The sequence below is a fragment of the Oncorhynchus clarkii genome, chromosome 18, assembly GCF_045791955.1.
Source record: "Oncorhynchus clarkii lewisi isolate Uvic-CL-2024 chromosome 18, UVic_Ocla_1.0, whole genome shotgun sequence".
NCBI lineage: Eukaryota > Metazoa > Chordata > Actinopteri > Salmoniformes > Salmonidae > Oncorhynchus > Oncorhynchus clarkii.
The window spans coordinates 17160132-17184471 of record NC_092164.1 but is presented as its reverse complement, the minus strand read 5'-3'; the positions used below and the strand labels follow the sequence as shown (position 1 = coordinate 17184471).

The following is a 24340-nucleotide window of genomic DNA, read 5'->3' as shown; positions in this document are numbered from 1 at the left end:
GGCTAATTTGTAAATCACATCGCCAAAGTCAAGGATCGGTGGGATAGTCAGTTTTACGAGGGTATGTTTGGCAGCATGAGTGAAGGATGCTTTGTTGCAAAATAGGAAGCCAATTCTAGATTTAGTTTTGGATTGGAGATGCTTAATGTGAGTCTGGAAGGAGAGTTTACAGTCTGGCCAGACACCTAGGTATTTGTAGTTGTCCAAGTATTCTAAGTCAGAGCCGTCCAGAGTAGTGATGCTGGACGGGCGGGCAGGTGTGTGCAGCGATCGGTTGAAGAGCATGCATTTAGTCTTACTAGCATTTAAGAGCAGTTGGAGGCCACAGAAGGAGAGTTGTATGGCATTGAAGCTCGTCAGGAGCCCAGCTGATTTGTAGGGGTCCAGATTTTGCAACTCTTTCAGAACATCAGCTATCTGGATTTGGGTGAAGGAGAAATGGGGGAGGTTTGGGCAAGTTGTTGTGGGGGGTGCAGGGTTGTTGTGGGGGGTGCAGGGTTGTTGAACGGGGTAGGGTAGCCAGGTGGAAAGCATGGCCAGCCGTAGAAAAATGCTTTTTTAAATTCTCAATTATAGTGGATTTATCGGTGGTGACAGTGTTTCCTAACCTCAGTGCAGTGGGCAGCTGGGAGGAGGTGCTCTTATTCTCCATGGACTTTTTACAGTGTCCCAGAACTTTTTTGAGTTAGTACTACAGGATACAAATTTCTGTTTGAAAAAGCTAGCCTTTGCTTTCCTAACTGCCTGTGTATATTGGTTCTTAACTTCCCTGAAAGTTGCATATCGCGGGGGCTATCCGATGCTAATGCTGTACGCCACAGGATGTTTTTGTTCTGGTCAAGGGCAGTCAGGTCTGGAGTGAACCAAGGGCTATATCTGTCCCTGGTTCAAAATTGCTGAATGGGTCATGCTTATTTAAGATTATGTAAAAAATATACTTTTAGAAACTAGAAACAATGAATTGAAGGAACGGAGGAGAGAGGGAGATACAGAGACAAAGAAAGAGAGGCACAGAGCCATGAAAAGCTATTTGCCCCCATTCGGATTTTAGCATATTGTTGACACTGAATGGTATCAGATCTTCATCCAAAACCTAATATTGGATTAAGGGGACCTGAGTTTACTAATAACAAAAAAATTACTTATTTCATTTATTTAATTAAGAAAGTTATGCATCGACCAATTCCCCCGTGTGAAAAAGTAATTTCCCCCTCACACTCAATAAGTGGTTGTACCACCTTCAGCAGCGATGACTGCAACCAAACCCTTCCTGTAGTTGTCTCTCATGTCGCCGTGGAGGAATTGTGTCCCACTCTTACATGCAGAACTGCTTAAACTGCTCGTTTCAAGTCCTGCCACAACATCTCGATTGGGATCATTAGGTCTGGACTTTGACTGGTCCATTCCAAAACTTCAAATGTTTAGCTTGTTAGACATTTTCATGTAGACTTGATTGTGTGTTTTGGATCATTGTCTTGCTGCATGACCCAGCTGCGGGTCATTAGCTTCAGCTTACAGGCGGATGACCTGACATTCTCCTGTAGAATTCTCCTGCAGAACGTTTTGGATGACATGGGATTCCCATTATGCCTGGCGAAAACCAAGCACTGCATTCCACAGTAAGAACCTCACAACAATGGTCAAGCATACATTTTTGCATAAATTTGTTTATGAAATAAATGAAATACGTATGTATTTGTTCACTCAGGTTCCCAACTAGGTTTTGATTGAAGATCTGATATTATTCACTATCAAAAATATGCAAAAGTAGATTTTCTTTTTGAAGGGGGCACTGTAGAGATAGAGGGTGAGAGAGATATAAGAGAAAGAGAACAAAGGGAGAATGAGAGAGAGAAACAGAGCGATAGAAAAAGAAGCCTGCAGGGTGAGTTCCACCGCGTTTTCATCTATGCATAGTGAGCATTCCATCTGCTCAACAGCTGGCCTCCTTAATACACACACACACATTTTTGTATCCTTGTGGACATCAAAATTTCCATTCAAAATCCTATTTTCTCTAACCCATAACCCTAACCATAACCCTAATTGTTACCACGCACACACACACACACACACACACACACACACACACACACACACACACACACACACACACACACACACACACACACACACACACACACACACACACACACACACACACACACACACACACACACACACACACGTTGAGACCTGTCTGAGAAGGTTTGTAGTCATGGTGACAGTTTAGTTCTCATGGACAGAGACAATGCTATACAGACAAGATTAGTGTGTGTGTGTCCAGCCATACCTTCATAGAGGAGGTGTGTGAGGTGCCAAAAGACACAGGAATTCTTCCGCTCTTCCTGGTAGGCAACAGTGTGTGTGTGTGTGTGTGTGTGTGTGTTGGCTGAAGCGTTGGGAACTCTGAGATGGTAGAAGTACAGTTTCAACCCAGCCGACCAAAAGGAAATGTGTTAATATCACTGTTCTTAAAATCATCAATTCATCTACAGTTGAAGTTGTAAATATACATACACTTAGGTTGGAGACTTTAAAACTCGTTTTTCAACCACTCCACACATTTCTTGTTAACCAACTATAGTTTTGGCAAGTCGGTTAGGACATCTACTTTGTGCATGACACAAGTCATTTTTCCAACAATTGTTTACAGACAGATTATTTCACTTATAATTCACTGTCTCACAATTACAGTGGGTCAGAAGTTTACATACACTAAGTTGACTGTGCCTTTAAACAGCTTGGAAAATTCCAAAAAATTATGTCATGGCTTTAGAAGCTTCTGATAGTCTAATGGACATCATTTGAGTTAGTTGGAGGTGTACCTGTGGAGGTATTTCAAGGCCTACCTTCCAACTTACTGCCTCTTTGCTTGACATCATGGGAAAATCCAAAGAAATCAGCCAAGACCTCAGAAAATATATTTGTCATCCCGCTCAGGAAGGAGACGCGTTCTGTCTCCTAGAGATGAACGTATTTTGGTGCGAAAAGTGCAAATCAATCCCAGAACAACAGCAAAGGACCTTGTGAAGATGCTGGAGGAAACAGGTACAAAAGTATCTATATCCACAGTGAAACGGGTCTATATCGACATAACCTGAAAGGCTGCTCAGCAAGGATGAAGCCACTGCTCCAAAAGCATAATAAAAAAGCCAGACTACAGTTTGCAAATGCACATGGGGACAAAGATCGTACTTTTTGGAGAAATGTCCTCTGGTCTGATGGAACAAAAATAGAACTGTTTGGCCATAATGACCATCGTTATGTTTGGAGGAAAAAGGAGGAGGCTTGCAAGCCAAAGAACACCATCCCAACCATGAAGCACGGGGGTGGCTGCATCACGTTGTGGGGGTGCTTTGCTGCAGGAGGGACTGGTGCACTTCACGAAATAGATGGCATCATGAGGAAAGAAAATTATGTGGATATATTGAAGCAACATCTCAAGACATCAGTCAGGAAGTTAAAGCTTGGTCGCAAATGGGTCTTCCAAATGGACAATGACCCCAAGCATACTTCCAAAGTTGTGGAAAAATGGCTTAAGGACAACAAAGTCAAGGTATTGGAGTGGCCCTCACAAAGCCCTGACCTCAATCCTGTAGAAAATGTGTGGGCAGAACTGAAAAATCATGTGCGAGGCCTACAAACCTGACTCAGTTACACCATCTCTGTCAGGAGGAATCGGCCAAAATTCACCCAACTTATTGTGGGAAGCTTGTGGAAGGCTACCTGAAACGTTTGACGTAAGTTAAACAATTGAATGGCAATGCTACCAAATGGTAATTGAGTGTATGTAAACTTCTGACCCACTGGGAATGTGATGAAAGAAATAAAATCTGAAATAAATCATTCTCTCTACTATCATTCTGACATTTCACGTTCTTAAAATAAAGTGGTGATCCTAACTGACCTAAGACAGGGAATGTTTTACTAGGATTAAATGTCAGGAATTGTGAAAAACTGAGTTTAAATGTATTTGGCTAAGGTGTACGTAAACTTCCGACTTCAGCTGTAAATCAGATGGTAATGATGCATATGATATGCATCTCTGGCTCTGCACTAGCCAACATTGTGCAGATGTGTGTAAGAGAGACTTGTAAGAACAAGACTGAGTCAGACTGGACTTGTACTCCTTGAACCAGCTGACACAGACAGGCAGGCAAGCAGGCCCTTATTTGGGTGGGGGGGGGGGGGGGGGGCTATTACCATAGGAACACAGGCAAAATCATGGAGGGTGGGAGAGCGTACACACTTACAGAGAGTCACTATAACGGCGTGGTTTATTTTAAAAGGCCTGAGTCATGCTAAGGTCAGGGGTCGGATGTGTTAATGAACTAAACGAGCACTTACAGCTCTCTCTCTCTCTCTCTCTGGATGACATCATCTTACATCAGTCTTTTGTTTTAAACGTGTCAGGAGACGTCTATTTTCTTTTCTCTCCTTTCCTCCCCCTTCACTCCTCTCCTCAAAGTAGCCATTCTACAGTATAACCAACATGGACTGGCCACGTCATTTTCCTAAAATCACTGCTCTCTACATAGAAAGGATGCCACGTTCAAAACAACTCGGAACTCAGAAATCTCTAACTTCGGAATTCAGTACATTCAAGACAGCTGTGAACTCAGAGTAAATGGTCATCCAACTCGGAATGCCAAGTCGGGAACTTGGACATCTTTCTAGGGCTCCAACTTTCTGACCTGAAGACTACTGACGTCATCTTGAAAGCACCACTAGAATCACAGAAAGGTGATGCCGTTATGATGACGTAGAACCAACATGGCGGACAAAGGCACATCTGTTTCAGTTGAAATCTAAGCTCTACTGAGAAACTGCAACGCTGGCATTGATCCACCATGGGACATCAGTTTCCTGAAATCACTGTTCTCTACAGATAAACTGCGCCGCTGACGTAGATCCATCATGGAGGACAGCGGCACATCTGATTGTGTTTAGAGCGGCTCAGTTCTAAGGACGAGCGGTGGGCTTTACTGACTGTCTTGACTGACTGGTAGCCAAGCACATTACTGGAATATAGTACATTAGCCAATAGACACACAAACACACGTCCAGGAGGGCACAGAGCAAAGTCTACAGCGTGGGTGTGTTTGTGTGTGAGTGTGAACCCTGTCTGGTGTTCCAGACAGTGTGTGTGTGTGTGTGTGTGTGTGTGTGTGTGTGTGTGTGTGTGTGTGTGAGAGAGATACTCATGGTTGAAAGCAGTAGATTAGACAGATGGAATGTTCTCTCTCTCTCCCTTTGTCTCTCATCCCCCTCTCACTGTCTCTACCATCTCTCTCTCCCTTTGTCTCTCATCCTCCTCTCACTCTCTCTACCATCTCTCTCTCCCTTTGTCTCTCATCCCCCTCTCACTCTCTCTACCATCTCTCTCTCCCTTTGTCTCTCATCCCCCTCTCACTCTCTCTACCATCTCTCTCTCCACTCAGTCTCTCATCCCCCTCTCTCTCTCTACCATCTTTCTCTCCACTCAGTCTCCTCCCCCTCTCTCTACCATCTTTCTCTCCACCCAGTCTCTCATCCCCCTCACTCTCTCTACCATCTTTCTCTCCACTCAGTCTCTCATCCCCCTCTCACTCTCTCTCCACTCTCTCTACCATCTCTCTCCACTCAGTCTCTCATCCCCCTCTCACTCTCTCTCCACTCTCTCTACCATCTCTCTCTCCACTCAGTCTCTCATCCCCCTCTCACTCTCTCTCCACTCTCTCTACCATCTCTCTCTCCACTCAGTCTACCTCCAAGCTTTTCATTCGCTCTCATATTCTCTGTTCTCACTTTTAATCCCCCTGTCCCTCTATCATACTCTTCTCTTTGTCTCCCCCTCTTTCTCCCTCTATCATACTCTTCTCTTTTTCTCCCTCTCTTTCTCCCTCTATCATACTCTTCTCTTTTTCTCCCTCTCTTTCTCCCTCTATCATACTCTTCTCTTTTTCTCCCTCTCTTTCTCCCTCTATCATACTCTTCTCTTTTTCTCCCTCTCTTTCTCCCTCTATCATACTCTTCTCTTTGTCTCCCCCTCTTTCTCCCTCTATCATACTCTTCTCTTTGTCTCCCCCTCTTTCTCCCTCTATCATACTCTTCTCTTTTTCTCCCTCTCTTTCTCCCTCTATCATACTCTTCTCTTTTTCTCCCCCTCTTTCTCCCTCTATCATACACTTCTCTTTGTCTCCCCCTCTTTCTCCCTCTATCATACTCTTCTCTTTTTCTCCCTCTCTTTCTCCCTCTATCATACTCTTCTCTTTGTCTCCCCCTCTATCATACTCTTCTCTTTTTCTCCCCCTCTTTCTCCCTCTATCATACACTTCTCTTTGTCTCCCCCTCTTTCTCCCTCTATCATACTCTTCTCTTTTTCTCCCTCTCTTTCTCCCTCTATCATACTCTTCTCTTTTTCTCCCTCTCTTTCTCCCTCTATCATACTCTTCTCTTTGTCTCCCCCTCTATCATACTCTTCTCTTTTTCTCCCCCTCTTTCTCCCTCTATCATACTCTTCTCTTTTTCTCCCCCTCTTTCTCCCTCTATCATACTCTTCTCTTTTTCTCCCTCTCTTTCTCCCTCTATCATACTCTTCTCTTTTTCTCCCTCTCTCTCTCTTTCTCCCTCTCTCATGCTCTGATTGTTTTAGAGGAAGCCCAGTCACGGGGTGTGTGTGTGTGTGTGTGTGTGTGTGTGTGTGTGTGTCTGTGTTGTAGCCGAGTCAGCCTGATCTCCAGTCCAGAACTGAGACCCCGCTAGTCCATCAGAAAGACACAGATACTCCTAGACATACACTGACATGTACTGTACGTGTGTGTGTGTGAAGATACTGAGTTGATCAAAGCTCATCAGGCTCTCTCTCTTTCCATGATGTCACCACCCAGCCCAACAAACACCCCTTACACCTGGCCTTAATGGAACATTCCCCTGACCCTGGACTGTACAGCCAGGCTGGTCCAAAGCTGAAATGGGGGTCTGAGAGGTGGTTTGGCCTGCTTCTTTGGGATTAACTCTGGTGTCTGTCAGCAGGCCTGTCTGTCACCACCTCTGCACACAGGCCAGCGAGATAGAGATGTGTGTGTTTGAAAGGGAGCTCAAAGGGTTCCTTCATGGAGACCAGGACTCAACAGATATGTACTGTACCTCACCCCTCTTCCCTCTCTCCCCCTTACTCCCCTCACCTCCACTCCTCTCCTCACTACCTCTCCTCTCTCCTATCCTGCCCCCCCCCCCCCTCCCAGACAAGGCCAGTATTGTAGAGGGAGAAACCGATAGGTCTCGGGAAAGCCTCAGCTATGTGGTTACCTAGACAACCCCTTCTCTCCCCCCTCCCTCTCTCTCCACCTCTCCTCCTCAGTAAGACACCATTCATCTTTTTCTCTCTTTCATTGAGAATAAAAGAGAGAGAGACATCTGATGAATATTCACTTATCTGTGTGTGTGTGTGTGTGTGTGTGTGTGTGTGTGTGTGTGCCTGCGTGTGTGTGTGTGTGTGTTTACCTTGCGGTGATTGTGTGTGTGTGTCTGGCTCGTTGCTCCTTGGGCTGCTCCGTAGTTGTCGTCGTTCCGGCTTCTTCCCTCCTGGACTGTTAGCTCCGCCCATTGACCCCAATGACCCTAGTGAAGGGACGTGGCTCTTCCCGCTGTAACCAATCAAATACAACCAAACTTTATTGACAAAAACTGCATGGAAAGCATCTGAGTAGACTTTACAATGACAATAGACCCAACACATGCTCTTAAAACAGAGTCAAATAGTTTGCATGTGTTTTAGACAACCTCATCCTTCCATAGGAAAACAATGTCTGGTCAACGTCTGTAACCTCTATAGGAAAACAATGTCTGGTCAACGTCTGTAACCTCTATAGGAAAACAATGTCTGGTCAACGTCTGTAACTTCTATAGGAAAACAATGTCTGGTCAACGTCTGTAACTTCTATAGGAAAACAATGTCTGGTCAACGTCTGTAACTTCTATAGGAAAACAATGTCTGGTCTGGTCAACGTCTGTAACTTCTATAGGAAAACAATGTCTGGTCAACGTCTGTAACTTCTATAGGAAAACAATGTCTGGTCTGGTCAACGTCTGTAACTTCTATAGGAAAACAATGTCTGGTCAACGTCTGTAACTTCTATAGGAAAACAATGTCTGGTCAACGTCTGTAACTTCTATAGGAAAACAATGTCTGGTCAACGTCTGTAACTTCTATAGGAAAACAATGTCTGGTCAACGTCTGTAACTTCTATATGAAAACAATGCCTGGTCTGTAACTTCTATAGGAAAACAATGTCTGGTCTGGTCAACGTCTGTAACTTCTATAGGAAAACAATGTCTGGTCAACGTCTGTAACTTCTATAGGAAAACAATGTCTGGTCTGGTCAACGTCTGTAACTTCTATATGAAAACAATGCCTGGTCTGTAACTTCTATAGGAAAACAATGTCTGGTCTGGTCAACGTCTGTAACTTCTATAGGAAAACAATGTCTGGTCAACGTCTGTAACTTCTATAGGAAAACAATGTCTGGTCAACGTCTGTAACTTCTATAGGAAAACAATGTCTGGTCAACGTCTGTAACTTCTATAGGAAAACAATGTCTGGTCAACGTCTGTAACTTCTATAGGAAAACAATGTCTGGTCAACGTCTGTAACTTCTATAGGAAAACAATGTCTGGTCAACGTCTGTAACTTCTATAGGAAAACAATGTCTGGTCTGGTCAACGTCTGTAACTTCTATAGGAAAACAATGTCTGGTCAACGTCTGTAACTTCTATAGGAAAACAATGTCTGGTCAACGTCTGTAACTTCTATAGGAAAACAATGTCTGGTCTGGTCAACGTCTGTAACTTCTATAGGAAAACAATGTCTGGTCAACGTCTGTAACTTCTATAGGAAAACAATGTCTGGTCTGGTCAACGTCTGTAACTTCTATAGGAAAACAATGTCTGGTCAACGTCTGTAACTTCTATAGGAAAACAATGTCTGGTCAACGTCTGTAACTTCTATAGGAAAACAATGCCTGGTCAACGTCTGTAACTTCTATATGAAAACAATGTCTGGTCTGGTCAACGTCTGTAACTTCTATAGGAAAACAATGTCTGGTCAACGTCTGTAACTTCTATAGGAAAACAATGTCTGGTCAACGTCTGTAACTTCTATAGGAAAACAATGTCTGGTCAACGTCTGTAACTTCTATAGGAAAACAATGTCTGGTCAACGTCTGTAACTTCTATAGGAAAACAATGTCTGGTCTGGTCAACGTCTGTAACTTCTATATGAAAACAATGCCTGGTCTGTAACTTCTATAGGAAAACAATGTCTGGTCTGGTCAACGTCTGTAACTTCTATAGGAAAACAATGTCTGGTCAACGTCTGTAACTTCTATAGGAAAACAATGTCTGGTCAACGTCTGTAACTTCTATAGGAAAACAATGTCTGGTCAACGTCTGTAACTTCTATAGGAAAACAATGTCTGGTCAACGTCTGTAACTTCTATAGGAAAACAATGTCTGGTCAACGTCTGTAACTTCTATAGGAAAACAATGTCTGGTCAACGTCTGTAACTTCTATAGGAAAACAATGTCTGGTCTGGTCAACGTCTGTAACTTCTATAGGAAAACAATGTCTGGTCAACGTCTGTAACTTCTATAGGAAAACAATGTCTGGTCAACGTCTGTAACTTCTATAGGAAAACAATGTCTGGTCTGGTCAACGTCTGTAACTTCTATAGGAAAACAATGTCTGGTCAACGTCTGTAACTTCTATAGGAAAACAATGTCTGGTCTGGTCAACGTCTGTAACTTCTATAGGAAAACAATGTCTGGTCAACGTCTGTAACTTCTATAGGAAAACAATGTCTGGTCAACGTCTGTAACTTCTATAGGAAAACAATGCCTGGTCAACGTCTGTAACTTCTATATGAAAACAATGTCTGGTCTGGTCAACGTCTGTAACTTCTATAGGAAAACAATGTCTGGTCAACGTCTGTAACTTCTATAGGAAAACAATGTCTGGTCAACGTCTGTAACTTCTATAGGAAAACAATGTCTGGTCAACGTCTGTAACTTCTATAGGAAAACAATGTCTGGTCAACGTCTGTAACTTCTATAGGAAAACAATGTCTGGTCAACGTCTGTAACTTCTATATGAAAACAATGTCTGGTCAACGTCTGTAACTTGTCTATAGTGTCTCTCCTGTCTGCATTATGGCTATAGATCTCAGACTTGTAGATCATGTTGATCACTAGTAAAACCAGTAACTAGTCTAAACTACTAACTAGTCTATAACTAGTCTGTAACTTGTCTCTAATTATAAGGCTAATCCTTTCACACTTGTAGAGAAAGAAACTAGTCTCTAAGTTCTAACTAGTATTGTAACTAATCTCTAACTAGTATTGTAACTAGTCTCTAACTAGTATTGTAACTAGTCTCTAACTAGTATTGTATCTAGTGTTTACATATTACTGTACCTACAGTTTCTCAGAGCAGGAAGATAATCCTGCAGCAACAGGAAATGTGAATGATTATGTGGATTATAAATAATGGACATTTTTGTAGCGGTTGACACATTTTTCGTTAGGGCAAATAAAGCCTGACATTTTAAAGTGAAAATGACAAACTTTAGAAGCCTTATTAAACCACGAACACACGGCAAGTTAGCATTTCTTGCTAACGCAGGAAAACTCTCTGCGACAACGGATTGCTCAAATGAAGGTGGCGCATCTGTCGTCTCAGACTAATTTAACCGGTCTCTAACACCAGGACTATTCTCTGACCTGTATCCATTGTGGCTGGAGCCCAGAGACTTGTACAGGGAGGAGGGAGGAGAGTTGAGTCTGTTCTGTCGCTCCAGCTGTCTCTGCTCCTTCATCTTCTTAGGCTGGGGCTTGTTATAGCTCTCCTCTCTGCCAATGTAGCTGGACATGCCATACACTGGGATTATCTCTGGGAGACGGAGAGATGGAGGGGGTGAAGAGGGAGGGAGAGAGGGAGAGGAAAATGAGAGCCCGGAAAGACGAAAGAGGGAGTTAGCTATGTAATTGAGGTGTATTTATATACACTGAGTGGACAAAAACATTAAGGACACCTGCTACAGACATAGACGGACCGGGTGAATCAAGGTGAAAGCTGTGATCCCTTACTGATGTCATTTGTTACAATCAGTGTAGATGAAGGGGAGGAGACAGGTTAAAGAAGGATTTTTAAGCCTTGAGACAATTGAGACGGATTGTGTGCGTGTGCCATTCAGAGGGTGAATGGGCATGCCAAAATAAGCGCCTCCGAACGGGTTATGTAGTAGGTGGCAGGCGCACCGGTTTGAGTGTGTCAAGAACTGCAGTGCTGCTGGGTTTTTCACACTCAATAGGTTCCTGTGGTGTATCAAGAATGGTCCACCACTCAAAGGACATCCAGTCAACTTGACACAACTATGGGAAGCATTAAGAGTCAACATGGGCCAGCATCCCTGTGGAACGCTTTCGACACCTTGTAGAGTCCATGCCCTGACGGATTGAGTCAGTTCTGAGGGCAAAGCAGGGGGGATACATAGGAATCATGTAGTAACCAAAAAAGTGTTCAACAAATCAAAATATATTTTAGATGTTAGATTCTTCAAAGTAGCCACCCTTTGCCTTGGTGACAGCTTTGCACACTCTTGGCATTATCTCAACCAGCTGCATGAGGTAGTCACCTGGAATGCATTTCAATTAATCTCTTGGTGCAGTATTTTCATTTTTGGAAAAAACGTTCCCGTTTTAAACGGGATATTTTGTCAGGAAAAGATGCTAGAATATGCATATATTTGACAGCTTTGGATAGAAAACACTCTAACGTTTCCAAAACTGTAAAGATATTGTCTGTGAGTATAACAGAACTGATGTTGCAGGCGAAAGCCTGAGAAAAAAATCCAATCCGGAAGTGCCCCAGGTTTTGAAAGCGCTGTGTTCCAATGAGTCCCTATTCAGCTGTGAATGTACCATCAACGAGCTTACGCTTTCTACGTATTCCCCAAGGTGTCTACAGCATTGTGACATAGTTTTACGCATTTCTGTTGAAGAATAGCCATAGGCAGCCACATTGCGTAAGTGGTCACATGGTGGCTCCGAGAGAGATTCTCGCGTAAAATACAGAGGTAGCCATTACTCCAATCGGTCAGAGTGAAAAACGAATTGTCCCGACTGATATATTATCGAATAGATATTAGAAAAACACCTTGAGGATGGATTCTAAACAGCGTTTGACATGTTTCTGTCGATATTATGGAGCTAATTTGGAATATTTTTCGGCGTTGTGGTGACCGCAATTTCCGGGCGATTTCTCAGCCAAACGTGAAGAACAAACGGAGCTATTTCGCCTACAAAAATAATATTTTGGGAAAAAATGAACTTTGGCTGTCTACCTGGGAGTCTCGTGAGTGAAAACATCCGAAGTTCATCAAAGGTAAACTATTTAATTTGATTGCTTTTCTGATTTCCGTGACAAGTTTGCCTGCTGCTAGCAAGGCATAATGCTATGCTAGGCTATGATAAACTTACACAAATGCTTGTCTAGCGTTGGCTGTAAAGCATATTTTGAAAATCTGAGATGACAGGGTGATTAACAAAAGGCTAAGCTGTGTTCCAATATATTTCACTTGTGATTTTCATGAATAGGAACATTTTCTAGGAAGATTTATGTCCGTTGAGTTATGCTAATTAGTGTCAGATGATGATAACGGTCCCGTTCATGGGCTGGGCGTCACTACAGGTTAATAGGTGTGCCTTGTTAAAAGTTCATTTGTGGAATTTCTTTCCTTCTTAATGCATTTGAGACAATCAGTTGTGTTGTGACAAGGTAGGGGTGGTATACAGAAGATAGCCCGATTGGTAAAAGACCAAGTTATAATTATGGCAAGAACAGCTCAAATAAGCAACGAGAAACAACAGTCCATCACTACTTTAAGACATGAAGGGCAGGCAATGTGGAAAATTTCAAGCGCTATGATGAAACTGGCTCTCATGAGGACCGCCACAGGAAAGGAAGACCCAATTTAGATCTGCTGCAGAGGATAAGTTCATTAGAGTTACCAGACTCAGAAATTGCCGCCCAAATAAATGCTTCACTGAGTTCAAGTAACAAACACATCTCAGCATCCACTGTTGATAGGAGGCTGCGTGAATCAGGCCTTCATGGTCAAATTGCTGCAAAGAAACCACTACTAAAGGACACAAATAATAAGAAGAGACTTGATTGGGCCAAGAAACACAAGCAATAGACATTAGACCGGTGGAAATCTGTCCTTTGGTCTGATGAGTCCAAATTTGAGATTTTTGTTTCCAACCGCCGTGTCTTTCTGAGACGCAGAGTAGGTGAATGGATGATCTCTGCATGTGTGGTTCCCACTGTGAAGCATGGAGGAGGAAGTGTGATGGCGTGGGCGTGCTTTGCTGGTGACAATGTTAGTGATTTATTTAGAAGTCAAGGCACACTTAACCAGCATGGCTACCACAGCATTCTGCATCAATACGCTATCCCATCTGGTTTGTGCTTAGTGGGACTATCATTTGTTTTTCAACAGGACAATGACCCAACACACCTCCAGGCCGTGTAAGGGCTATTTGACCAAGAAGGAGAGTGATGGAGTGCTGCATAAGATGACCTGGCCTCCACTATCACCCAACCTCAACACAATTGAGATGGTTTGGGATGAGTTGGACCTCAGATTGAAGGAAAAGTAGCCAACAAGTGCTCAGCATATGTGGGAACTCCTTCAAGACTGTTGGAAAAGCATTCCAAGTGAAGCTGGTTGAGAGAATGCCAAAAGTGTGCAAAGCTGTTATCAAGGCAAAGGGTGACTACTTTGAAGAATCTCAAATATAACATATATTTTGATTTGTTGAACACGTTTTTGGTTACTACCTGATTCCATATGTGTTATATCATTATTCTACAATGTAGAAAATAGTAAAAATAAAATAAAATGAATGAATGAGTAGGAATGTTCAAACTTTTGACTGGCACTGTATATAGCTCCAGTGGTGTAAAGTACTTAAGTAAAAATACTTTAAAGTACTACTTACGTAGTTTTGGGGGTTTCTGTACTTTACTATATATATTTCTGACAACTTTTACTTTTACTCCACTAGATTCCTAAAGAAAATAATGTATTTTCTACTCCATACATTTTCTCTGACGCACAAAAGTCCTCGTTACATTTTAAATGCTTAGCAGGACAGGAACATTTTTCAATTCACGCACTTAAAGAGAAAATCCCTGGTCATCCCTACTGCCTCTGATCTGGTAGACTCACTAAACACAAATGCCTTGTTTGTAAATGATGTCTGAGTGTTGGAGTGTGCCCCTGACTATCCATAAACAAAACAAGACAATTGTGCCGTCTGGTTTGCTTAATATAATGAATTTTAAATTATTTATACTTTTACTTTTGATACTTAAGTATATTTTATCAATTACAATTACTTAAGTATATTTAAAACCAAATACTTTTAGTAGTATTTTACTGGGTGACGTTCCCTTTTACTTGAGTCATTTTCTATTAAGGTATCTCAAGTATGACAATTGAGTACTTTTTCCACCATGGTATATATCTCTAGTACAGGCTACAGTATCTCATATGCCCATAGACATGTCTTAGACTGGGGTGTGGGTATCTTACCTTCTCCATATATGGGCGGGAGGTGGTGTTGGTAGTACTGGTGGGGGGGCAGGTCTCCAGGACTCACAGGGGGGTAGAAGGAGTGAGAGTTGGGGATAAAGTGGGGGTGGGTGAGGTACGGCGGGAGGTGGTGCGTGGGGGAGAGAGCGGGGGAGTACGAGGGGGGATAACATTCAGGAGACTGGGGGGTGACGACCACCCGACGCACTCCTGTGTTGTCTTCTAACACCTGGGGGGGGGGAGAGGCAAAGGGGAGAGGAGGGAGGAGAGGGGGAGGGGAGGAGAGGAATTCTTAGCATTACTGGAGAATTCCACAATAGAACACATCCAATAACACTCCACAAACACTGGACTCAATTAAATCCAACCCACACTGGAGTGTTCACACAGTAGTTCTCCCCATGGTCAAATAACATGGCAGGTTGTGTAAAACCCACCATCACCATCAGGAAGTAGTTCCCCTCACAGGTAACTACAGTTGACAGATTAAGAGGAGTGTGTGGGGGGCAGTAGTTTGTAACCCAATACACTAAATTAAATTGCTATGGGTTTGATCAAACTCCAGTTTAAGACTTTGGCTGTACACACATGCATGCACACACACACACACACAAATTCCACCAATTCAGACACTCTCTCGCACACACATTCCATTCCATTCACACACATTCCAATTAGTAAGCAAACACACACTCCCCCATGAGAGTTGCTTCCAAGCACACACACAAGCACCACACAAACAACACACACACGCACCACACAAACACCACACACACAGGCAGCAAGAGAGAGAGAGCAAGAGAGGAGAAAAGATAGCCGACCACTCTCTGACTCCCCCCTCCGACCTCCACATCCTCTATACAAAACAGACTTACCAAACGTGAAAAACAGACATGTTTATGTGAAAACAAGGCCAAAGTCCCACCAGAAACTAGTTGACAGAGGATCCCCCTCTCTCTCCTTCCATCCCTCTCTCTCTCTCTCTCCTTCCATCCCTCTCTCTCTCTCCTTCCTTCCCTCTATCTCTCTCATTCCTTCCATCCCTCTCGCTCTCTCATTCCTTCCATCCCTCTCGCTCTCTCATTCCTTCCATCCCTCCCTCTCTCTCCTTCCATCCCTCTCTCCCTCTCTCTCCACCCATCCCTCTCTCTCCTTCCATCTCTCTCTCTCCTTCCATCTCTCTCTCTCCATCTCCCTCTCTCTCTCCATCTCCTTCCATCTCTCTCTCTCCATCTCCCTCTCTCTCTCCATCTCCCTCTCTCTCTCTCTCCTTCCATCTCTCTCTCTCCTTCCATCTCTCTCTCTCCTTCCATCTCTCTCTCTCCTTCCATCTCTCTCTCTCCTTCACCCATCTCTCTCTCTCCTTCACCCATCTCTCTCTCTCCTTCACCCATCTCTCTCTCTCCTTCCATCTCTCTCTCTCCTTCCATCTCTCTCTCTCCACCCATCCCTCTCTCTCCACCCATCCCTCTCTCTCGCTCCACCCATCCCTCTCTCTCGCTCCACCCATCCCTCTCTCGCTCCACCCATCCCTCTCTCTCCTTCCATCCCTCTCGCTCCACCCATCCCTCTCTCTCCTTCCGTCTCTCTCTCTCCTTCCGTCTCTCTCTCTCCTTCCGTCTCTCTCTCTCCTTCCATCTCTCTCTCTCGCTCCACCCATCCCTCTCTCTCGCTCCACCCATCCCTCTCTCTCGCTCCACCCATCCCTCTCTCTCGCTCCACCCATCCCTCTCTCTCTCTCCTTCCATCCCTCTCTCTCCTTCCATCCCTTTTTCTACTTGTGGGTGTTTATGTACTATAACGGTGACACTTTTTCCCGCTCTCAGTTGGCTCAGTGGCCTCCCCCCAACACACACAGTCAATGGCCTCGCTGCTATCACCCCCCCCAACAATGTACCCTGCAATAATCAACACATTCCTCTCTGCTCTGGACGGCTTCAGTTGAGAGCAAGTTTACCACACACAAACACAGCTTACCTGGGAGATGTATCCTGGGGGGACGTGGATGGGGGGGATTGATCCATTGGGAGACATCATTGGGACCTCAGCAGGACCTGCACAAAAGATACACACTGTCAGCCACTGTAACACACACACGCTAATAACAAGGTAACGCCTAGGCTTTAGTTCAACATGCTAACACGGTCTTGTGTCATGCAGGAGACCTGGATTCAGTCACAGACACAAACAACAGCAGGTAAAAACCTTATGGAGGAAAATCCACTTATTTTTGTGTTTACTTTTCTGCTGTGATCTCTCTCCTCCCCCTGGTAAAGTCATTGGTATCCCGTAGACTGCTGTAGGCAAGTCTGGGTTCATTGTACATCATACTAAACACACACACACACACACACACACAGTAGATGAGAAGTACACAGTGAGATACCCCTTTTTGCCCCCTCTCTGACCTCCCTTCTCCCCTCCTCCCTCTTCTTTTCTGGGGAATATGAAGCTGTTCATTGAGCATAACATATGAAAACACAAACATACACTCACACACCAACACACACACACACACGCACAAACGCATTCACACACATTTGCACGCACACACAAATACACGCAAGCACACCCACTTGGCAAACAGACATGTGTTTAGACAGTCTCTGCAGCCTCTGTGCTCGTCGCTCAGCAAACAGCAGCTTTCCACAACTTAAACACACACAGCACAGAGTGTTCCCATCTGTGGCCCCCTAGACACAAGCACACACACACACACACACACACACACACACACACACACACACACACACAAACTCACATAGAGGGTAGAACATGGCTCTTTAGTGTACAATCATTTTGGACTAACTCTGGGAACAAGTTCCTATTTATTTTTGGTCTATAATGAATTAAACAACCCACATGTGAACTTCAAAATCTACAACAGCCGAGCTAAAGGCAGAAGCAAGCACAGACAGGTAACTGCCAAAATAAAGGAAACACCAACATAAAGTGTCTTAACAGCATAACAGCTTCAATGCACCTTGGCATAGATTCTACAAGTGTCTGGAACTCTATTGCAGGGATGTGACACCATTCTTCCACCAGAAATTCCATAATTTGTTGTTTTATTGATGGTGATGGAAAACTCCGTCTCAGGCGCCACTCCAGAATCTCCCATAAGTGTTCAATTGAGTTGAGATCTGGTGACTGAGACGGCCATGGCACATGGTTTACATCATTTTCATGATCCCTCAAACCATTCAGTGACCACTCGGGCCATTTGGAGGGGGGCATTGTCATCCTGTGGGCCACAGCAATGGTAGCCATAATGACGGTCAAAATAATGGCCTACCCAGCAGTTCTGACCCTAAGCATGATGGGATGTTAATTGCTGAATTAACTCAGGAACCACACCTGTGTGGAAGCACCTGCTTTCAATATATCCTGAACAAAAATATAAACGCAACATGCAACAATTTCAACGTTTTTACTGAGTTACAGTTCATTGTAAAGATGGCTGACGTTCTACATGCTCCTAACCAATTGTGCTATTTAGTTAGTTTTATTGGGTTGTTTGCAACTTATTTTGAAACTTATTTTGTACATAATGTACCATCTCTTATGACCGAAAGTAACATGGACATCAGAACAGCGATTACTCACCACGAACTGGAAGAAGCTTTTTCCTTTAACGAGAAGGATGTACTGCTCTCCCGGGAACAGGCCCAGATCCCTGTCATTTGCATGAAGAAAAGATGGAGGAAAAGAGGACGCAGATCGGGCTGCCTTTTGAGAATCCGTAGGTGAGCGAGTAAACTCCCACTGCCATCAATTCTACTTGCTAATCATTGGAAAATTAAATTGATGACCTACGATTACAATTATCCTACCAACAGGACATTGAGAACTGTAATATCTTATGTTTCACAGAGTCGTGGCAGAACGACGACATGGATAATATAGAGCTGGCAGGATTTTCCGTGCACCGGCAGGACAGAGAAGCTACATCTGGTAAGACGAGGGGTGGGGGTGTGTGTCTTTTTGTCAATAACAGCTGGTGCGCGATGTCTAATATTAAAGAAGTCTTGAGGTATTGCACGCCTGAGGTAGAGTACCTTATGATAAGCTGTAGACCACACTATCTACCAAGAGAGTTCTCATCTATATTATTCGAAGCCGTCTATTTGCCACCACAGAACGATGCTGGCACTAAGACCGCACTCAACCAACTCTATAAGGCCATAAGCAAATAGGAAAATGCTCATCCAGAAGCGACGCTCCTAGTGGCCGGGGACTTTAATGCAGGAACATTTTAATCTGTTTTACCACATTTTTACCAGCATGTCACATGTGCAACCAGAGGGAAAGACCACCTTTACTCCACACACAGAGATGCATACAAAGCTCTACCCCGCCCTCCCTTTGGAAAATCTGACCATAATTATATCCTCCTGATTCCTGCTTACCAGCAAAAACAAAAGCAGGAAGTACCAGTGACTCACTTAATACGGAAGTGGTCAGATGACGCGGATGCTACGCTACAGGACTGTTTTACTAACACAGACTGGAATATGTTCCGGGATTCATCCAATGCCAATGAGGAGTATACCACCTCAGTCATCGGCTTCATCAATAAGTGCATCTACGACGTCGTCCCTACAGTGACCGTATGTACATATCCCAACCAGAAGCCATGGATTACAGGCAACATCCGCATCGAACTAAATGCTAGAGCTGCCGCTTTCAAGGAGTGGGACACTAATCCTGAGGCTTATAAGAAATCCCGCTATGACCTCAGACGAACCTTCAAACAAGCAAAGCGTCAATACAGGATTAAGATTGAGTCCTACTACACCGCCTCTGACGCCCGTCGGATGTGGCAGGGCTTGAAAACTATTACGGACGACAAAGGGAAACACACACGCGAGCTGCCCAGTGACGCGAGCCTACCAGACGAGCTAAATGCCTTTTATGCTCGCTTCGAGACAAGCAACACTGAAGCATGCACACGCTGTTTTGGATGACCGTGTGATAACACTCTCTGTAGCCGATGTGAGCAAGACCTTTAAACAATTTAACATTCACAACGCCGCGGGGCCAGATGGATTACCAGAACGTGTACTCAAAGCATGCGCGGATCAACTGGCAAGTGTCTTCACTGACATTTTCAACCTCTCCCTGACCGAGTCTGTAATACCTACATGCTTCAAGCAGACCACCATAGTCCCTGTGCCCAAGGAAGCGAAGGTAACCTGCCTAAATGATTACCGCCCCGTGGCACTCACGTCGGTAGTGCTTTGAAAGGTTGGTCATGGCTCACATCAACAGCATCCTCCCGGATACCCTAGACCCACTCCAATTCGCATACCGCCCCAACAGATCCACAGATGACGCAATCTCAATCGCACGCCACATGGCCCTTTCCCACCTGGACAAAAGGAACACCTATGTGAGAATGCTGTTCATTGACTACAGCTCAGCGTTCAACACCATAGTGCCATCCAAGCTCATCACTAAGCTAAGGACTAAACACCTCCGTCTGCATTCTGGATCCTGGACTTCCTACAGGTGGTAATGGTAGGCAACAACACATCTGCCACGCTGATCCTCAACACTTGGGCCCCTCAGGCTTGTACACTTGGGCCCCTCAGGCGTGTACACTTGGGCCCCTCGTGGACTCCCTGTTCACCCATAACTGCATGGCCAAACACGACTCCAACACCATCATTACGTTTTCTGACAACACAACAGTGGTAGGCCTGATCACCGACAACGATGAGACGGCCTATAGGGAGGAGGTCAGAGAACTGGCAGTGTGGTGCCAGGACAACAACCTCTCCCTTAACATGAGCAAGACAAAGGAGCTGAACGTGGACTACAGGAAAAGGCTGGAACTGGAACACGCTGTCATACACGTTGATCCAGAGCATCCCAAACATGCTCAATGAATGACATGGCTGGTGAATATACAGGCCATGGAAGAACTGAGACATTTTCAGCTTCCAGGAATTGTGTACAGATCCTTGCGACATGGGGCCGTGCATTATCATGCTAAAACATGAGGTGATGGCCACGGATGAGTGGCACGACAAAGCCTCAGGATCTCATCACCGTATATCTGTGCATTCAAATAGCCATCAGTAAAATGCAACTGTGTTCTTTGTCCGTAGCTTATGCCTGCCCATACCATAACCCCAAGGCCACCATGGGTCACTCTGTTCACAACGTTGACATCAGCAAACCGCAGGCCAACACAACGCCATACATGTGGTCTGTAGTTGTGAGGCTGCTTGGACATACTGCCAAATTCTCGAAAACAACATTGGTCGAGAAATTAACATTCAATTCTCTGGCAACAGCTCTGGTGGACATGCCAATTGCACGCTCCCTCAAAACTTCAGATATCTGAGGCATTGTGTTGTATGACAAAACTGCACATTTTAGAGTGGTCTTTTATTGTATCCAGCACAAGGTGCACCTGTGTAATGATCATGCTGTTTAATCAGCTTCTTGACATGCCACACCTGTCAGATGGATGTATTATCTGGGCAAGGAGAAATGCTCACTAACAGGGATGTAAACACATTTGTGCACAACATTTGAGAGAAATAAACTTTTTGTGGGTATGGAACATTTCTGGGATCTTTTATTTCAGCTCATGAAACATGTTGCGTTTATATTTTTGTTCAGTGTAGTTTGTATCCCTCATTTACTCAAGTGTTCCCATTCTTTTTGGCAGTTATACCTCTACCTCTGTTGAGTGCATTATCCTTTTAAATGGTTAAAACCAAAAGCAAAAATGATCAATTCAAAGTAACAACTGAGTTGGTAGTGTTAATTCTCAAATATATTACGATCAGTTGGTGTCAGATATGTACTGGCTTTAACCGCTCGCTCCACTTCTCTCCTCCCCTCTTCTCTCCTCCCTTCCGTCAGATGTCAGAGATGAGGTCATTTCCTGTCTCAAATATATGGCACCATCACCCAGACAGGACGACATGATGTAGAATACAATCTGTCACCTCTACATCCAAGTGTTTCCCCTAGCAACCACATCGCAACCACTACATGATCTGGCTTGGAGCAACACACAGAGAACCCCCTCCCCCCCCACACACACACACACACACGCACACACAAACTACAGGAGATCAGTTCTCTCCGTGTCCATAGACTAACTAAGCAGAATCTCATCTTCAAAATAATTAAGCATCATCCTTTCCCCACTACCACATGGAATACACTCAAAACTGTAGGAGACACACTCAAACACTCTCACACACACCCTAACATTCTCATACAGAACAACAGGAGATGATGTAACATTTCATCAGATGTTTCTAATAATACAGCTGTCTATAACAGCTGCTGCAGGGCCCCAGAGGTGCACACACACACACACACACGCACACACACACACACACACACACACACACACACACGCACACACACACACACACACACACAGTAATTGACTGTGTTCCATTATTGCGTTTAATGTTGTTGTGATGATGTGTTACGCTATGCCTAAGCTAGGTGATAGGCGATTGATTGCTTTGTCCTGTTAAAGGGTGGGAGTGGCTTTGTGTCAGGTTTAATCCATCAGAATTCAATCACTTCTTGACAGCATCCCTTTTGATTTGAACCAATCCTTCCACACATATTCGGCCACTGTAGAAGTGCTCGGAAAGTGACTGTTTAGACCTGAATGTCAAAACATTTAATAGATAAAGGTGCTCAAAGTTGACCTATGTTGCATACCCCAGCATACCATGAGACTACCATGTCTTCACCACTGGCAAAGATAAACGGTTGAGATGGATGTCATTTAAAAGCAGCGTTTCTCAACGAGTTCAAAAGAGATGAATGCACCCAACTGGTATTTACGACTTCACAACTGGTATATTCCCACCTCCCACATGGTTACAAATGTAGCATGAGAGTGGAAACTTGAGTCCCAACAAAACAATCCTGTGACAACAGACAATGGTGTTGCAGGGCCAGTAGAAGGCACAAAGATATCCAAATGCCCCAGTCCCAATGCCCCAGGGCAGTGATTGGGGACATTGCCCTGTGTAGGATGCCATCTTTCGGATGGGACGTTAAAAGTGTGTCCTGACTCTCTGTGGTCACTATAGATCACATGGCACTTATTGTAAGAGTAGGGGTGGTAACTAGGGATGCACAATATGTCAGTGAGCATATCGGTATCGGCCGATATTAGCTAAAAATTCCAACATCGGCATCGACCCAATGTCTAGTTTAACGCCGATGTGCAAAATCAATGTCAAAGCTGACGTGCATACCTATATAACGTAGGTAGATGACGTGCATACCTATATAACGTAGGTAGATGACGTGCGTACCTATATAACGTAGGTAGATGACGTGCATACCTATATAACGTAGGTAGACGACGTGCATACCTATATAACGTAGGTAGATGACGTGCATACCTATATAACGTAGGTAGATGACGTGCATACCTATATAACGTAGGTAGATTAGGTAATGACGCCACGAAAAATACAGCGCTACTCAGAACAAAAGCAGAAAAATATTAAGGGCACACTTCCAACAACTAAACTAGTTCAAGTCGAGCAGTCATTTGAAAGAGTAAGACAATGTCAGCGAGACAACCCAAACACCAAGATAATAGAATTCATTGCCCTTGACAATCAACTGTTCTCTGTCGTGGATGACTGCTAACTCAGCCGCACCTCGAGCCCCGGTACACACTACCAAGTAGGCACTGTTTTTCAGATGTTGCCCTACCAGAGTTACACAGTATTGTTGTAAAGCACATCCAGGAGCTACTTGCTATGGGCGTCACTGCTATTAGCTTCACGACTGACATTTGGACCAGCGATGTCGGCCCCATGAGCATGCTGAGTCTGACAGCACAGTGGGTCGACGAGGATTTCGTACTGGGGAAAGCCGTATTGCATGCTCAAGAATGTGCTGGTTCTCATTGAACATGTTTGAAACTTGGAAACATGAACACACTCCTAGCGCCATTCGAATAACTGACTGGAGAAATAAGCTCATCAACTGTGTCTGCAGCAGACGTGATACCCTCTGTCATGGCAGTGAAACGCTCAACAAATCTGCCCACACAGACCAGGGGGTTAAAACTTAAAGTACTGGAGGCTGTGAACAAGCGATTAGGTGGCATTCTCTCTGAGCCTCTTTACTGTGTCGCCACCATGCTCGATGCTAGGCACAAGGACCACTACTTCTTTAACAGGCATTCTCTCTGAGCCTCTTTACTGTGTCGCCACCATGCTCGATGCTAGGCACAAGGACCACTACTTCGATGCAGACCAGAAACAGAGTTGACGTGAAATGTTACATACACAGCTGGACAAGATGGAAAAGGACACAGTGACAGTGGGCACCGAGGAAGAGATGCCACGGACAGACAGACAGAGCTGAAACTTCACTGCTTGACATGTATGATGAAATCCTGGATGAGAATGAAATGACTGAACAAACCAACAACGAAACAGCACAGCAAGTAAGTGAATTAAATAGGTTTTGATTATGTTTCACTGGTAATGGGGACATACATAAATGCCAACAAAATGACTTTTTGGTCAGTGTGGTGTGTATGTAACCTTTATTTAAAGTCAGTTATGAACAAATTCTTATTTACAGTGACGGCCTACACCGGCCAAACCCGGACGACGCTGAGGCAATTGTGCGCCGCCCTATGGGACTCCCAATCACGGCCGGTTGTGATACAGCCTGGATTCGAA

General features: G+C 44.3%; 1 protein-coding gene across 3 annotated transcripts in view; it reads right to left on the bottom strand.

Annotated features, from left to right (window-relative positions):
- The window catches only part of LOC139373104 (fibronectin type III domain-containing protein 3B-like), a 143084-nt gene that overhangs the window by 80274 nt on the left and 38470 nt on the right, over nucleotides 1–24340 (bottom strand). For all 3 annotated transcript variants that reach the window (XM_071113215.1, XM_071113214.1, XM_071113216.1), the window contains exons 4-7: nucleotides 16617–16693; nucleotides 14640–14868; nucleotides 10762–10930; nucleotides 7489–7631 (exon numbers count right to left, since the gene is read on the bottom strand). In XM_071113215.1, the coding sequence (XP_070969316.1) occupies nucleotides 7489–7631; nucleotides 10762–10930; nucleotides 14640–14868; nucleotides 16617–16693 (618 nt within the window). The remainder of the gene's footprint in view (nucleotides 1–7488; nucleotides 7632–10761; nucleotides 10931–14639; nucleotides 14869–16616; nucleotides 16694–24340) is intronic.